The sequence below is a fragment of the Pelophylax lessonae genome, assembly GCF_965119305.1.
Source record: "Pelophylax lessonae genome assembly, chromosome: 9".
In the NCBI taxonomy this organism is placed as follows: domain Eukaryota; kingdom Metazoa; phylum Chordata; class Amphibia; order Anura; family Ranidae; genus Pelophylax; species Pelophylax lessonae.
Genome location: NC_138776.1, coordinates 139749254 through 139767055, shown reverse-complemented (window position 1 = coordinate 139767055; position 17802 = coordinate 139749254). Strand labels below are relative to the sequence as shown.

At 42.5% G+C, this 17802-nt stretch overlaps 1 protein-coding gene across 5 annotated transcripts in view; it reads left to right on the top strand.

Annotated features, from left to right (window-relative positions):
• Positions 1-17802, top strand: part of MARCHF8 (membrane associated ring-CH-type finger 8) — a 363845-nt gene that overhangs the window by 258373 nt on the left and 87670 nt on the right. The window contains exon 1 of one of the 5 annotated variants that reach the window (XM_082268180.1): positions 9331-9734. The exons of 3 other annotated variants lie outside the window; for them this stretch is intronic. In XM_082268180.1, coding sequence (XP_082124306.1) covers positions 9705-9734 — 30 coding nt within the window. In that variant the 5' untranslated portion in view covers positions 9331-9704. Of the gene's footprint in view, positions 1-9330; positions 9735-17802 lie in introns of those variants that run through there. One more of the 5 variants, XM_082268182.1, reaches the window with a different exon arrangement.

Here is a 17802-nt window from a genome sequence, read left to right as displayed (position 1 = left end):
CCAAATTATTTGGTGGAGGCGGATTATGGTGTGGGGTTGTTTTTCAGTGGTTGGGCTTGGCCCCTCAGTTCCAGTGAAGGTAACTCTTAAGGTGTCCGCATACCAAGACAATTTCATGCTCCCAACTTTGTGGGAACAGTTTTAGGATGGTCCCTTCCTGTTCCAACATGACTGAGCACCAGTGTACAAAGCAAGGTTCAGAAAGACCTGGATGAGCGAGTTTGGGGTGGAGGAACTTGACTTTAACCTGATAGAACACCTTTGGTGCTATAAAGCAGAGACTGCAAGCCAGGCCTTCTCTCCAACATCAGTGCCTGACCTCACAAATGCGCTTCTGGAAGAATGGTCACACATTCCCATGGACACACTTCTAAAACTTGTAGAGAAAAGTTGAAGCTGTTATATCTGCAAAGGGTGGGCCAACTCAATATTAAACCCTACAGACTAAGACTGGATGCCATTAAAGTTCACGTGTGTAAAGGCAGATGTCCCAAAACTTTTGACAGTATAGTATGTAGCACTGCCCCTGTAAGGACTACCAGATTTCACACTTTCTGGACCCCCTGAGTTTCCAGCATAAAGAAATGACAGTTCCAAGTCCTTACATTCTCCTTCCTTGGCTCGCTCCAATAATAAATTGGCCCCCTCAGGTCCGGCCCCTTGACACAAAACCCTGTACTCACGATACTGTGGTCCCAGGGACTCCAGTGTCTCCCCCCTCAGTCAGCTCTCCTGGATCTCTGGGGTCCGCTCCTCTCATCCATTCCTCAGGCCCTCAGGACGACCTACTGCGACCACATGCCACTGGAGGAGGAGGCAGCCGTGCCTTCCCTCCAGGACTCTGCTCTCCAGCCAAAGACCCCGCAGCACATGTGCTCCTGGCTTTTATACAGTATCCCAGAATGCACAGAGGCAACATGCCCCCGGCCAATCACCAGGACTGTATCAAATCCTATGCATCCATTTGTCAGGTTTCCTCCCACTGTCCAACACGCCTCCCTATTGGACCAGTGTGAAACACTCCTCTAGACATAATGAATTGCATACTGAGCACAATGAGCAGACCTCACTAACAGTTCCTGTTGTCTGGTAGGTAGAGAACAATATAGATTTACCTGCAGGCCCTCTGGTAAGCAGACAAGGCTCAAAACTATACTTTCTCACTAGTACCTACCTAGGAGGATACTACAAGTGTATGTGTGTACATGGTCTCTCACCATGAACACAGGTTGTACTTAAGAGGGTATGCCATGAATATAAGCATGCTCTTTGAGAGTAGACCCTTCCCTCTCACTCTGGTGAAAGAACTGGTTACTAAATCTGCCAACATGCTGGAAAATCTCTGCATGTGATACCATGCAGGGCCATTCAGGAGTCAACCTTTAACCTGCACAATCAATGAACATGCCTGCATCACTTTCAAATATAAGGTTTGCCACACATCAGTCATCTGTTGTCAACATTTTCTAATACATTGTTAAATGGTTGTTTAAACATCCACAAAGAGATTCCTAAAATGACATCTCCCATTTATCTAATCATAGCATGTAATGAGCTGCTGCATGTTTATTTAGATTTAAAATGGAAATGTTCTCTTAAAACACGCTATGCCGGGAACATTGACATGATATTATGCATTAGAGCCCAGGTTTATGCTACGATGTTTTTAAGCATTTGAAGAGTGCTCATTAGACATTTAAATTAAAACCATAACAAAATGATGATTAGAATATAGCGGGTCATCTTGCCATAGTCATTTTAATAAGGCTCATTAGGAGGTTTGAAAGGGAGTTTAGAATCACAATCTGTTCCTGGTACACAATGCTGTTTGTGTTTGATACTCCTGCATACATTATTCAGAATTTTGCTCTCCCCCCAACCTCCCCAGCAAGGAGAAATCCAGTTGATAACAAAATAACATCTCTAGTAACTTTGCATGTTTTCTCAAAGCGAACCTGTTTTATATACATATTGAGGATGCGGTTTAGTGAGATTGGAGAATATTTCACATCAACTGACTTATCATTTTGCTACAGGTACCCAAAGATAATAGATGAGTATGGTCTCATCTTTGTAAAATTGGTGAAATAAAATATTGGGATACCTACAATTATTATGTATGACTCTGGGTGGTTGCCACCATCCTTATTCACCACTTGATTATTGGGCATTTATACGCCCTTCCTGCTCAGGCTCAAAACCCAGTGGTGCAAAACAAAACAAACAAAAAAAGACCAAATTTTAGAAAAAAAAAGTTTTTCATATCTTGCAAACCGGTCATTTTTCTCCGGCACTGATAGGCTGCACTAATGGTGGCACTGATAGGTGGCAATGGTGGGCACTGATCAGGAGGCACTGATGAGGCTGCACTGGTGGGTGGCACTGATGGGTGGCACTGAGCTATCAATGCCTCCTCATCGTTGTACTGTATAGGTTTGTAAGTAAATAAAGAAGGCTGATTAGTAGTTATGGGTAACAATACATTTTTCTAGATCCACCCTATTAGTCTGCCAAAGACTAGGGTTAATCTTTTTGGTATTTAAGTTTATCAGGGTAGGTAGAGCAGCAAGTAGAGATCAGTTTCTGGTGCCTGGACAGCAGAAGTAATTGTTCTAATGTGAAAAGAGCAAGAAATAATTACAAAAATGTTGGTTGAAAAGGTGGGCAAGATTTGACCAATGTGCATTTAATTAATAAGCCTGGCCATATACGGTGCACATTTCTTTCCTGCAACCACAGAAATTCACACAATCCCCCCATCAACACAGAATGTGCTGACTGGAGAATCCCTCTTGCCAATACATTGTTTGCTCCCGACGGGGGAAGCCGTCCCCGCCGGAAGAAGTTGGTGAATATCGATAGAAGCTGCTAGCGATAATCGGAAGAGAATCCAGCAAGCTGGTTTTACCCAAGTTGCTTGATCGATTAACTTGGTACATTCAGCCTGCCAATTAACGGTTTGAATCTTGGCCAGTTCCTGCTGAACCGTCCGAGTTTCAAACTGTGTATGGCTGGCCTAACTTGGCAATATCCCAGTGATACTCAACAGGCTACAGCAACACAATATAGGTACGTACTAGTGCCCACACTTTCCTTTTAGATGCTCTCTTTAGCACCTCAGGTGCCCAAAAGCAAGGGCCCCTAACCTGATTATTTTGACAGTTCCTGGTAGTGTCGAGAGCTTGCCCAATCATCTCCTATTCCACTCATATCTATTAGATAACAGTCACCCATCATAGTAGTAGGAAAATAAAAAAAAAAAGTGGGAAAGCTTGCAACACTACCACAAAGTGTTAGGATCTAGATGCTACAGGGCACCTTTGATTTGCAGCACCCAGGACACCAATAAGAGGACATCTTCAAGTTTGTGATGGCACCTGTAATGTTCTGTACCATTGCAATACTGACACATATACTTAAGAATGAGTGACACACACAGTCATACACAAATTGCCCATGCGTGCATTTTAACGGAACCGGGAAGAGCAGAAGATGCGTGGCCAGACACCTTCAGCACAAACCTTATTTTGGAGCAACAACCACTGCAAAATATTAAACCCACCTTACCATCTAAAGGGTCTTTGTTTTCTATGGGAATTATGATCTCTACGCTATCTGGCTGGATATGCAAACAATTGTCCAGGTCCCTGGCCATCTTACAGGTGGAAGATTTCACAGTACTGACCTCACAGCAGATTACACTTTTGATTATTTTTGCTTTTTCCATGCCCCATAATGCTTTTCTGTTATACCCCCATACATGTTAATTAATCTCAACTGTGTCCCAAACTGATCCTAAAGCGGAACTTTACTGCTACTGAGCACCACAGACCAAACATGGTATTTAATTCATATTTAATATTTAAACCAAACTCCCCCATATCCATGTCTCCATGCTTTATTTTGTTGAGAAATCACTTTAAAAAACAAGTCCTAGCATATACTTTATGGCCGCAGCCATCTTGAGTAAGGGCAGATGATATCTGACATACTGGTAGATGGATGTCCAACACAAATGGAACCATGCTGTAATCCCAGTATTTCATGCTTTTATCCTGCAATATGAGTTGTAGCCTCTGAATGCACTTATGGGGGTCCCAGTGACTTGGGAGTCTACTTACACGGATCGCGACTTTCCTTTTCCATGTAAGACTGGTCCAACAAATTATAGTGGTATCTTATCCCTGAAGAAGAAAATTGTTCTAAATATTTTGAAACGCGTTGGAGTCCCAAAGCTGAGTGGGCCAACCAATAATCCAAATCATTAGCTGTGGGGGGTACCATTTGGATTACACTTTTTGATGTTATAACCCAATTATCTACAATATTTTATACTAAGTAATATGTGATGGAATATATGTGGTTCAAACCTTGTAAATCTAGAAAATGAGAAAGTAAATTGTATTATTTCAATCGTATTATTTGATTAGAAGTTGCCATCAAAGTCCTATAAAGAGCAATTGTGGTTTTTAAGATATAATTAACCACTTGGTGCCCGCTCTATAGCGGAAAGACGCTACAGCACGGGCTTAAAATGCCGGGAGGGCGTACAAGGATGTCCTCCTGTTCTCAGACGTGCGGGAAGTGCACCCTTTGATCGCCAAGTCCTTGGGACTCAGCTGATCGCTGATTGGGGTAAATGGTCAATCACAGCTGGCCCTTTACTTCCGCGATTAGCTGTCATTGGCTGACAGCTGATCAGGTGGTAAACAGAAGAAAAGCGTGAAGAAAAGAAGAAAGCCGTTAACCGGCTTTTGTTAGAGGAACATCGGTCGACGTAGTGCCCTCCACTGCTCCTAATCAATGCCATCTATCAGTGCCCATCAGTACTGCTCATTAGTGAGCCCCCGTGCCATCTATCAGTACTGCTCATTAGTGAGCCCCCGGTGCCATCTATCAGTGCCCATCAGTACTGCTCATTAGTGAGCCCCACTGCCACCTATCAGTGCCTATCACTGCCTCATCATCAATGTCAATTATCAGTGCTGCCTCTCAGTGCCACCTATCTGTGTCCATAAGTGCCATCTCATCAGTGGAGTGAGAAAGATTTTAGAGGTCCTCTGAATTCAGTGACTAGTACTTAAAAGCTATTGTATCACAACATTATTGGATCAAAATTTGTCTGGTCCCTGCGTAACTGGCTGAATTTCAGTCCATGTGTGGCCAGTGTAACACTATTCTCTTCACAGGTTGACAGTGCTACTGTTAAAGGTGTCTCTGTTGCTCCCCCCATGGTGTAGAAACCCTAAGGCAGGAAGTGTTACTGGCCGGATCACTAGGTGATAAATAAAAATGAAGCTGAAGAAAAGAAAGCAAATGCAGCCACCACATTTAGGGATTGGCAAGCGGAAAAATATTACATTTTTGTTCTGGGGTTTGAGCTTTATTTGAAGTGTCACATAGGCTTTAATTTACTAAAACAGGAGAGTGCAAAATCTGATGCAGCTGTGTATGGTAGCCAATCGGCTTCTAACTTTAGCTTGTTTAATTAAAATGATTGTAAGCGATCACCTTGTAAAATAACCCATTCAGCTTAAAATTTAAATGAAAGGTAAAGCATTTTTGTATAGATATAAAAAAATCATTATAAATACCTTTTTCCCTTTTTTTATAAGTGATCACATTCCCTCTGTTCTCAGCTGCATAAGAGGGGGGGGGGTAGGAGAGGCAGCAGTACACTGAGCTTCCCAGTGAATGGCTGTGCAGAGGGGGCATGTCAGGACAAGTCTGATAATTGGAGAACACACTAAGTACCCAGCTTAGTTGGAGAAAATCTGGTGCAGCTGCTAGTATCCATCAATAGATAATGTTGTCTCTATTTAATTTTTACTTGGGTGAAGGCAATCAATAACCTCTGGGTTTTGTGTCTGTAATATGCAATAATTTTGCAATAAAACTGTGTTTTTATTCAACCGAGCATTCCACAATGTGACTTCTTTGGGTGACTTATGTGTTTAGTTTTTTCCACAGTTAGGCAACTGACTAGACTGTGTTTTTCTGCTTAGTGTGGTCAGTTTATAATAGGAAAGCAGAGGGACCGGCAGGAAGACCAGAGATTTCACACAAATGAAGCAATTCAAAGAGAACAGGAGACTTTCTCATACAAGTACATGGTACAGCAGGAACATATCAGGAATATGAAGTGTTGGAGTGACAAGCCCTTTAAAGGCGGAACTACAAGTCCCATCATGCCTCTGCCAATGGGAGTCATGCTTGTAACTGTAAGCCTTGCAATGCGTTATGGGAATTGTAGGGCCACCAGTTTGAGACCCCCCCCCCCTCCCCACTTTAGAGGTTGTAAACCCCCGAAAAAGACAAAAAGAAAAAAATACTTACCTTAGAACAGGGGTGTCCAACTCAATTTAATTGCGGGCCGCATCAGCATCATGATTGCCCTCAAAAGGGCCGATTGTATCTGTAATACTAGATGTCCAGCGAATCCCCTACCCTTACATCAGACGTCAAGAGCCTCTCCACCATCAGAAATTGAGTCTCCCACCCTCCCTTACATCACAGTGCACCTCCCTTATCTTGTGCTGATTCTGGGAAGAAGCTGTAGGCGTTGCCGGAAAGCAAAAAGTACAGGGTCTGGAAGAGACCCAACGGAGGTCCGGAGCTCTCCTGCAGCTGCAGAAGAGGTGCAAGGGCCACATGAAATGGCCTGGAGGGCCGGATTCGGCTCGTGGGCCTTGTGTTTGACACATGTGCCTTAGAACAAAGCCCTCCAGCAGCGCCCACACCACTGAGACAGCTGACCTCTTCCCTGGGGTTTCTACCTAGTTTGCGAACTCCGGCGCTGTGAGTGGTCGAAAACCGCAATTACGTCATCCTGGGCTCTCGTGCGGAGCTGCTGTCTACGGCACGGTACGGCCGGACCTTCAGAACGCACTATTTATTTTTCTTACCTACAAGTCAAAGGCATAATCTGCTAGTATGCACTGCATACTAGCACATTCTGTTACACTAACCTGAAAAAAAAAAAAAAAAGCGTTCTAGCTATGCAATGCCATCGCTGGAGGCAGCGTTCATCTCTACCCAGTCTTCCTTCTGGGTTTGCGGCTTCGGCTCTGTGACTGGCCGGAGCCACGATGACGTCACTCTTACGTTTGTATGCAGGAGCCGCCAGTCATGGCACACTGCTCTGAAGAAACTGCTCCTTTAGAGCGCATGCGCCAGTGATGTAACTGACTGCTAGATCAGTAAATATCTCCTAAACTGTGCACGTTTAGGAGATATTTACACTACCTATAGGTAAGCCTTAATATAGACTTACCTATATGTAAAATAGATATAAAGATGGAAGTTTACTTATTACATAGTTACAGTTAGTGAGGTTGAAAAAAGACATCAGTCCATCCAGTTCAACCTATGATGTGTGTGTGTGTTTGCTGTTAACCGTACATTGTATACCCCTGTATGTTGTGGTCTCCAAGGGGCCCATCCAATAGTTTTTTGAAACTATCGATGCTCCCTGCTGATACCACTGTTTGCGGAAGAGAATTCCACATCCTTACTGCTCTGACAGTAAAGAACCCCCTACGTACTTTAAGGTTAAACCACCTTTCCTCTAGTTTTAGTGAGTGGCCATTGACAAAAAAAATCTGGAAGCTGATTGGTTTCTGAGCACAGCTGCACCAGATTTTACTCTCTAGTTTTATTGTACACTCTATTGTAAAAGATGTTAACCCCTTTCCAGTAAATTAAACCCATAGTGACACTTCATTCAAGCCACTGCCCAGCAGCAGCACAGTGCATTGCGCAGTTGTGTGTTGAAATGTGGTTGCGTCCAATGTGGTGCAGAAAAATGCAGACATGTACATCGCAGTATCAAGACCAGCGCTAACCTATGTTTATGCAGTCCAGAAAAATGCAGGTCACCACGCACACCTTTAGCCCCTTTCACACTTGTGCGACCTGTCCTGCGACATGGGACTGCAAAGTCGCATGTCAAGTCGTACCCCATGATTTCCAATGAGTACCGTTCATATCTGTGCGACTTCAAAGTAGTCCCTGCACTACTTTGGTCCAACTTTGATGCGACTTGAGGTCCTTAGACCTCAAGATTAAGCAGGCATTACCTCAAGTCCACTCAAAATCGCGGCAAAAAAATCATGCAAAAATCACGCGACTTTCAGGTCGCACAAGTGTGAAAGGGGCCTTAAATGTACTTATTTATTAATTTTTTTTTTTATTCTGTCAAATTTTCACGTTTGATACTATTGCATTCAGCCTCATGCACACAGGATGTATAAAAAAAAAGCCAGCGCTGCTACAGTAAAAACACGCTCTATAACGTAAAACATCTAAAAGCGGCTAAACAGCGTTTAGCAGCATTTTTTTTGGCCTTTTTTACAGCTCAACAGCCTCTGCTCCTGGACGCACAGGCTGTCGTTTCTTTCTACTGCCCCTAAACGCATATGCCTCCAAACACCTCTGAAAATGTATGTGTGCGTAGACACGTAGGCTAACCTGGAGGGGCGTTTACAGGCTGTAAAAAACGTAAAAATAAAAACGTCAGACGCCCTAAGGCTACGTTCACGTTAGCGTAGCGGACCGCGGCAGAATCACTGCGATTCTGCCCGCGATCCAGAAATCATTGCAAATCGCGGGGCGCCTGTGCGTTGCCGTTGATTTGCAATGGCACCCCAAACGCTGTGCGATGTTGCAGCGATTTCCGCCTGCCGAATCGCGGTAACATCGCGCAAACAAAATCGCGGGTCGCATGACGCCCCAAAGACGCTCTTGTACCTTTTTTGGGCGTCGTGCGACCCGCGATTTTGTTTGCGCGATGTTACCGCGATTCGGCAGGCGGAAATTGCTGCAACATCGCACAGCGTTTGCGGTGCCATTGCAAATCAGTGGCAACGCACAGGCGTCTTGCAATGATTTCCGTATCGCGGGCAGAATCGCGGTGATTCTGCCCGCGATCCCTACGCTGACATGTGAACGTAGCCTTACAGCAGCTATAAAAACGTCCTATGTGCATGAGCCCTTATCCTTGTTGTTTTTATAGTTGGTTCCTTATGTAAAAATAATGCATTTCTGATGCAAATGTAAACAAAGCATGTAAAAAATCTCTGTCCGGGCCCTGCATATTTTTTGCATGCCATTTATAGGCATGTTTAGGCGATATGTGGTCGCGTGTTTGATGTTTTTAGCAGAGCCCAGCTATTGCCTCAGCGTGTTGACACACGACCCCTGCTTTGCATTGTATCCTCGTGTCACAATACGTTTTATTGAACACAACGCTTGTGACACAATAGCAGCTGTGCTGGGTATTTTGCTTTCTCCTCAGCACGCGGTAGCTATCCTCGGTCTCGTTTTTTTGGATGCTGCATTTTTAATGCTGTTGCCAGCACAGGACTGGCTGTAACCTCACAGCTCACGAAAGCACCGTGTAGTATTTGAAATCTCCAGTTGGAGGCGGGGGCAGCAGGCCTTGAAGGAGGATAAAGAGAAGCACATACATTATTCATCCATCGCCTGGTCTCACAAGAATCAGCTGGAGGAAGTGAGCTAGGACCACTCTCCTCTCCACTAGCCTTGCTAGATTGCAACAAGCCCGGGCAAGTCAACTTTCCCACCCCCCTCCTCTCCCTCTCCAGGAAAATGTAGGGCAGACAGCAGATGTGCTCCGTCCTCATCCTTTTAGTCGGGATTACTGGAGTCATGCAAGAGGAGGAAGCTCTAATAAGGATACACTGATGCATTCATGCTGGAAAATGAAGCTTCAGGTAAGGGAATGCTTTGTCAGCAGGGAAATCTCGGTTTTATTATTTAACTGCTATCAATTGTATACAAGGATACAACCGTCGAACGCTGCCACTTACCCAAGTGGTTGGCCTGTTATTACTAGCACGTTGCATGCTGTTGCTGTTTATCTGCAATATTGCTGAGGACTTGTGCAATTGTGCTTCCTTGTTTTATTATTCAGGTGTATTATATTTTATTTTAATTGTGTTTTTAGTAGCACATCTAGTCCAATAGAACTTGTTTATATTTTAAAGTTGTGTTGGTGAACACCGTAGTCACCTGACTCTCGGAGAATACAGGTATCTAGTGTTTTTTTGCGGTGTGTACAATAGACTTGCACAATATTTTTGTCACTGTACGGTAATTGAAAGCAGTCGAGTTCAGCGTTAACACTGTCGGTCCCTGGGGATTCCTAGAGCATCCCCTAACATAAACAAAGGCTCTTTGTTCCCATCGCTTTGCGCTGCCTACTTTGGCCCGGAACAGACATGAAAACATGAAATGTTGTTGGCAGTAGAGAATATTTCTGTTTTCTTTGTTTTTATTGTCCTAATTAAGGTGAGTGCTAGCACTTGGAGTGGCACAGGTGACAAAAGGCATCGGTGATAGTTGAGATGATGCAAAGGTGCACCGTGGTTGCCCGGTGGGACCTGGACTTGTTGTTTGTGCTGGAGATGCTAGTAACCTGGAGGAAAATAATGACATCACTGCAGCACGGAGAAACTGTTGGCTTTGTGTGAAATCCTCGGAGAGAAGCAGAACGATCACATGCTTCGCTGGGGATTAGTGTATGTGCAGAATTCGTGTATATGCCAGGACGCAGGCCCAGAACTGACACCGTTATCGGCTCTGGAGGACTTCTGATAACCGAGGCCAACACAGTTCACTTCAGCTTTCTATTGCAGAATCTAAGCGATGTATAGCTGCCTACTAAATGACTAGGAATATAGCTGTGGTTGTCACCACTCATGGACAACTGGGAGTTGGGTTTAGCAGGGTTCAGTCATGTCACCTGTTAGGAAATAAATATTGGGACTTCAGTGGTATCCACTTTAATAGAAGAAAACTATGTTCAGTGCCTGATATCTAGGAGGCTGATTTCTGAATACTGGAACATAACTGGAGCTTTGAAATCTAGTTACTTTGGCCACCAGTATGAACTTGCTATAGGGTACCTTTGTGTCTAGCTGTACGTCTGTCTCTAAGCTATGAAACACTAGCTGTACGTCTGTCTCTAAGCTATGAAACGCAGAGTCCGTCTTTATTACAGCATGTATATAGTACAGGGTATCTTGGTATCTTTTGTGTCTAGCTGTGCATCAGTCGTTATATATATCGCACTGGAAAGTCACACCGGGCTCTACATACTGTACATTCACACTAGTCACTGTCCTCCAGGAGCTTGCAATCTAAGGTCCTTAGTACATGCATGCATACACACAGGGCTAGTTTAGGCTGGGCAAACATACAAGAAATCTCTGGTTAAAAAAAAAAAAAAAAATTGTAATCACAATAGTTTTTTGTTAAAAAAAAAACTATAAAAGGAGAAGAAAGATAAAAATATAAACCACTGCTGGATACAAACAGCATTGTTGTCAATACCAACCAATCAAGACCTTTCTTTTGTGGGAAAATGTACAGTTGGAATCTGATTGGTTGTTATGGGTAGCAACTTCTCTCCAGGCATGACAGATGGAAACTTACTGGTTGCCACACTGGGCAGCACCGTGGCTTAGTTGGCCCTTCTGCCTTGCAGCACTGGGTCCTTATGCTTTTGAAACAAAAACCCCCTTCTCAGTGGGACTTTAAGGGTAACAATAAATTATATATAAAGAGTTGATTTTCTAAAATATTTATTAATGAATTCTCTCAATTGTGATCTCATTATTCAAGATTCAATACAGTGGTGTAACATATGACCATACATAATTGGTCCATCAAATACATAAATATACAGAAAACAAAGTGATACTTGGGGAGTGGTACATAGTCCAACGCGTTTCGATAATGTGTTTAGTAACAAAAGAATCTTCTTCAGGGATTTTGAATCCACTCCTAAAAAAGTACAACAAAATATAAGTTTCATATACATCAAAGGATTTACATATATATATATATACACACATATATATTCATATATTAAATATGCATCTGCGACTTCTCCTCCCCTAGGTGAAAATTGGAGACCTCCTCCCCCACCCCATTGGCACGAATGTTGAACGATCTTTACGAAAACTGCCATTTTCTGCTGAAATTCTGTGCGTGTATGGCCAGGATTATGCTGGCCTTACATTATACAATTTTCCTTTAGATTTACCAAAACCATATAAGGTCAAACCTAAACAATTTCAATTTTTATGCAGTCAGGCAGGCCCTTGCACTACATGGCCAGCTTTACACAGGACTCAGTGCAAAAGGGCTAACCACTACTAACCATACACTATACGAAAAATCAGCCAAAATTCGGTCATTTGGACAGTTCGTTCATTTCTCGGCCAGTTAATGGGCACACGTTTTCTGCCGAACGATTGATAAACTGAAAGGTTATAATGTGTCTCGTCCACACTGTGTATATGTGGATATATGTGAAAAAATGAACAAAAATAGAATAATTTATGTCCATTAAACAATTTATCGGTCATTACATGATGGCACGATCGTTTGCTCTCACGGCCGTTTTTCCAAAATAAGTTTGAACGATTTTTCGTATAGTGTATGGCCAGCATTAGGCACTGTGCTGCCCAGTGTGGCAACCAGTACGTTTCCATCTGTCATGCCTGGAAAGAAGTTGCTTCCCATCGCAACCAATATGATTCCAACTGTACATTTTCTCACAAAAGAAAGGTTTTGATTGGTTGGTATTGACAACAGTTCTATTTGTATCCAGCAGCCATTTTATATTATTATCTTTCTTCTCCTTTTTATAGTTTTTTTTATTTTTCTAGCCGATTGTGATTAGAATTTTTTTTTGTTTTTTAACCTGTGGATAGTGAGGATAGGTCATAGGTGGAATTGCTCGGCACTCATTTAGACTGTATATATATGTAAATACGTAAAGTACTTCCTATGAATAGAAGCACCCAGGAATCCTACCAAGGATAAACACACAATACAGCCACTCTCCCATTGATAGAACGAATCATTGTGTCAGAGGACAATGGACAAAAGAAGAAAAACACAAGTCTGGTATCACTAATCACCTTGTGTCTGTTTCCAGCTGTTATGTGTATCACTAGTATTTGTTATAGTGCCTCCTGCTCGGATTGTATCTAGGAATAAAGGTGGGGGTTTATGTCAATTACTCCAAATAAAAATGTAGTATGCATGAATGTACAGGCAGAATGGGAATGCACTGATCTCTCTATCTAACATGTCCTGAAACCCGGTACACATTGATTTTTTTCGTTCAACTCCAAGGGCTGAATGGAAAAAAAAAAACTGGAGCTCTCTGTACTAACAATGCGATGTTAGTACAGCGATCTCCCCACTGAGCTATTGTGTTCTGCCACCGCCAGAAGACGCTGGTACGTGCTTGCAGCCATTGGCTGTGAACGCTGATCGGCTGCTGTTTTTCCAGCATGCCCGTTTGACAGAAGCCGGCCAAACTGCTGCACACACGGGCTGAATGTTGGCCGGTTTCTGTTGAACTGGCCGATGCCGGCCGATGTTCGGCCCATGTTTACCAGGCTTTAGTTTAGAGAAACTTGTTTAGGTGTATGGTGACCCTGGTTCAACCTTACAATATGTAGTGTCCATCCTTATGGTAGCCACACATGCTTTGACTTTATTATCCACAGTGTGCAATTCGATCAAAATGATTGAATCTGTAAACAATCAAATAGCCATAACATCCTGGGAGCAGCAGATGTCAGTGCAGCCCCTGCATCCCAATTGACATGAATGGTACTGTTTGCATGAAGATGCATGGAACACCTGTGCATTCAGTGCAGGTAAAACACTGCCCTCACATGGGTGTAAGCTTAAGGACATATTAAAGGCTTTCTTTCTCCCTTATGCAGAGTGCCCCTAGAGCAAGCAGATTGCAATGGGGGCGCCTAAGCAGGTTAGTTCCCAAGCCGCGGCCCTGCGTGCTCATTTACACACACAGCCGTGGCTTGGCCCCACCCCCTCTCTCTCTCATTGACCTTGCCAATGGCTCCCACTGCTGCCAGTGAGGAGGGAAAGTACCCGGAGAGCCGAGGCTCTCGTGCACATCGCTGGAACAGGATCAGGCTCAGGTAGGTATTAGGAGCGTCTGAGTGGCTTCTGCACAGAGAAGGTTTTTAACCTTCATGCATAGAATGCATGAAAGTCTGGTGCGCTACTAAATGGCAATAAAATGAACAATGTCAATCATGCATACAAAATAGTGTACAAACAATTTGAAACAAATGAAAATGTGAGTGAACAAAGTCTCTGGTTACTCTTGCAAATCAATATAATGTGTTTTCTGTGAACAACTCCACCAGAAAAAAGCTAAATAGATGAATGTGCAAATGAAGTCCAGTGTTCATGTCAATTCCAAAAATAATCACTGGTGGCCGTGAGAAAACCAGGTACTGCTGCAAATTAACGAACGTGACGTGAAAATCCCATCACCATCGGTCTAGCTAGACTATTGTTTCTAATTTTTAAGGACAGTCTACTGACGGGAATGGTACCAGCTGATTGGAAAAAAGCCAACGTGGCACCAATATTTAAAAAAAGGGCCAAGATATATCCCTGGGAACTACAGGCCGGTTAGCCTAACCTCAATAGTCTGCAAGGTTTTGGAGGGGAGGATAAGGGACTATATACAAGTTTTTAGTAATAAAAACTGTATCATTAGTAGTATTCAGCATGATCTGTTTTCATGTTTTTTACTTGTATGTTTGTTTTAGTCTAATGGTTGGTTGAGGCAGTTACCTGCCACTGATTCCCACCTCTTTGACACCTGTACATACTGTGGGTGGGTCTATTTAAGATGTATCAGTTTGTCTGTCTGTGTAATGATTAAGCACAACTTTATTGTGTAAAATGCGTCTACCTGGACTATTTGTTGGTGTCCTGCGGTGGCACCTTGGGTATCTAAATAAAAGGCATTTGGAACATGCGTGATGTGCAGCCGTTTCTTTTTATACTGACAGTCACTAACTCTCTGCTCAGGGAGCACTGAGAACCGAGCGATCAGTGATGTTTGATCTCTTGGTTCTCAGTGTTAGATCTGGCAGGGGACAGATGCAGTATTGGACCATTGTTGCATCCCCCTAGGTAAGTATGATTCCAACAAAAAAGGAAATCCCATACTTCCTTTATTAAAAAGTAGAGTTTCAAAAGCACCTAAAAGCATGTCAATGCACATCAACACAACATGCTTTAATGCATGCGTTCTTGTGTGAGTATGCCCTCAATAACAGCTGAAACTTTACTTCACTTATGAATTGCAGAAAGTGATCCCAATTGTATGAAATAGGCTCTAAGTACAATGTAGTTTACATAGCGTAGTGGAAATGATGTTCCTGCTACTTTCTAAACATAGTCATATGGCTGGGAAAGGGAGTTTCCAGTTTCATAGTCTGTGACTTTACAGTAAATGTTTTGTTGTTCTTGGATTATTATATATCAACACGGACACGGAGTTAGTGATCATTTCAGCCCAACATGGCTTGACTAGACAGTGAGGTCTTAATGAGCATTCATATGATCCTGCATTCTTGCAGATCTTGCAAGTGTACAGAATAAGGTAATGGAACATGGATATGTGATTTCTCCAGCTAGTTTTCTTGACAAGTGCGATTTTTTTTTTTTTTTTTTTTTTTTTTTTGAATGGAGAGATGATATAGTCTTGTGTATGATTGGTCTGCTATTCAGACTCTATAGCTGGCTACAGAGTTAATGTGCACCAACACTTTAATCCATGTACCATGATTGTCACTGGTGAACATCTGATGAGTCTTATGCAGTTCTGTTGTCTGATGCCTGCCACTGCATACAATTTTGGCATTTGGATGGCCAGTTAGAGGATGCGCTTGGGTTTTTGACCAAATAATTTCATACCTTCCTGATTTCAAAATGATTGTAAGTGTACTATAAATAATGCTAAATAGTTTGTCATTCATCATTTCTACATGGTAAGGTTTGGATACACTCAGATTGACAACCTGCCCAACTGGCAACAAAAAGTTTTAATTGATAATTGAGTATGGTCGTCAGAAAATTTTATTTTACACCATCAAGAAAAATCATTTTGATCAATTTTCCCTATTAGGTTTGGGCACAAGCAGTCAGTTTTGTACCTTTTTATCATTCATATTCTCCAAATTGTTAAATTATATGAGCAGGCGGTCTGGGCATAAGCTTTTGTAAAACCTTGAATGTGATATTAGTGACTAGATAAAAACTTGTGCTAATTCTTGGGCTAAATTTTGCAATAATTTTTATTTGAACATGAATAGTATGAAACATATTAATACTAAACAGATCAATTAACTGGATATGTATTTTAGTGCGTGTTGTAAAGTAAGTGAGATTATAATAAGCATGCTGTGCAGATGGTAGAGTACTTTCTCCTACGTAAGCCGTGCCTCCGTTCAGGCACTTCTTGCCAACTCGTGCTTCTGTTCTCAAATTTCTTGGCTGAAAGTGTTGGCGTGGAGGTGAGCACTTTGCCTGTCAATCCTTCTATTTACAGTCCCTATGGCAAAGCTGAGAGGCTTGTTGAATCATCGTGGTATAGACGTCCTGGCAGAATGGCATTTGGATGGTGTCAATATAACATGAGTCGCTTCCTAATGCATTGTTTGTAAAGATAGCAAGACTTTTTATCCTTTGTCATTTACATAATTCGCTTTGTACATACAGCCAATCTAAACCCAAATGCTTTATCATTGTCCAGTATTTTAATACATAGGTGACTGCGATTTATGGCCTTCTTTCATTGTAAATCTTTTTTTTTTATGTGTTTACTTATTTTCCCAGTATCATAATTTAGATCTCTGAATTATTAACAGGTAAATGTATTTCAAGCATGAAATGCTTTCCGAATGTCAGAGTTGTGATATATTCATTTTACATTAACACACTATACTCTTCAAGGAAATATTGTTTGTTAAAAATATTAATGTCAACTGGTCAACCTTGTATTCTAGTAGTATTAAAGCCTCATATTTTTTTTTTTAACAGAAACACTTAGTTTAGGTATACAAGAGAATAAACTATAGCTTCCCGCAGCACTCATACACATTTTTTGTGTGCCTACATTGGCATCCCCTTGCTTTCTTTGCTCGCTTCCCTGAATTTCCATCTGGGGAAGCACACCAATTTAACGTCCCCTGTCACAAATCTCGGAACTGCATATTCCAATATTCTTTGTGCTAGCGCTCATGGGTGTCCATGCATTCATAAAATTTGTCCAACGTGGGGACGATGCCTGTGCTTTTTGGCCCAGGACTTTTAGGACTACATACACAAGGCATGCCTCTGTTTCTTCTCCAAGGGAAGCGATTGACAATGGCTCTTGAGGCATTGTCTCAGAAGTTGCTGACAGTCGCTGGAGGAGGAGTAGAGGAATACCTTCTGTGCGTTGTCCTCCCGGGTTGTCTGTGAATGTTGATACATGCAGCATTCACATATTTCCCTGTACAGTAGTTCAATTCCAGGACGTATGAAAACATAGCTCTATAGGAACGGAGGAACTCTGAATCAGAAAAGCAGGGCCAGCACTAGCTGAAAAGGTGTGTGTGTGTGTGTGTGTGTGTGGGGGGGGGGGGGGGGTGCAACTTTAACACATCAAGAAGCAGCAGCATTCATTGTAAATTTTTACCTCAGCAGTAAAAAATTCAACACAAATAAAGGCTTTAATATCGCTTTAAGCCCCGGTCCACACTGCTGCGGCTTCCGCTTCCCAGAGTGACTTTGGTACAATTTGCATATGACTTCTTTGACAGGAGTCAAATCAAGTTGTGCTGAAGTCGCACCAAAAGTAGTGCAGGAACCTTTTTCTAAGTAGGAGCAACTCAAGTCGTTCCTATTTGAACGGTTCAATTGCACTTAATAGGACACAACTAATAG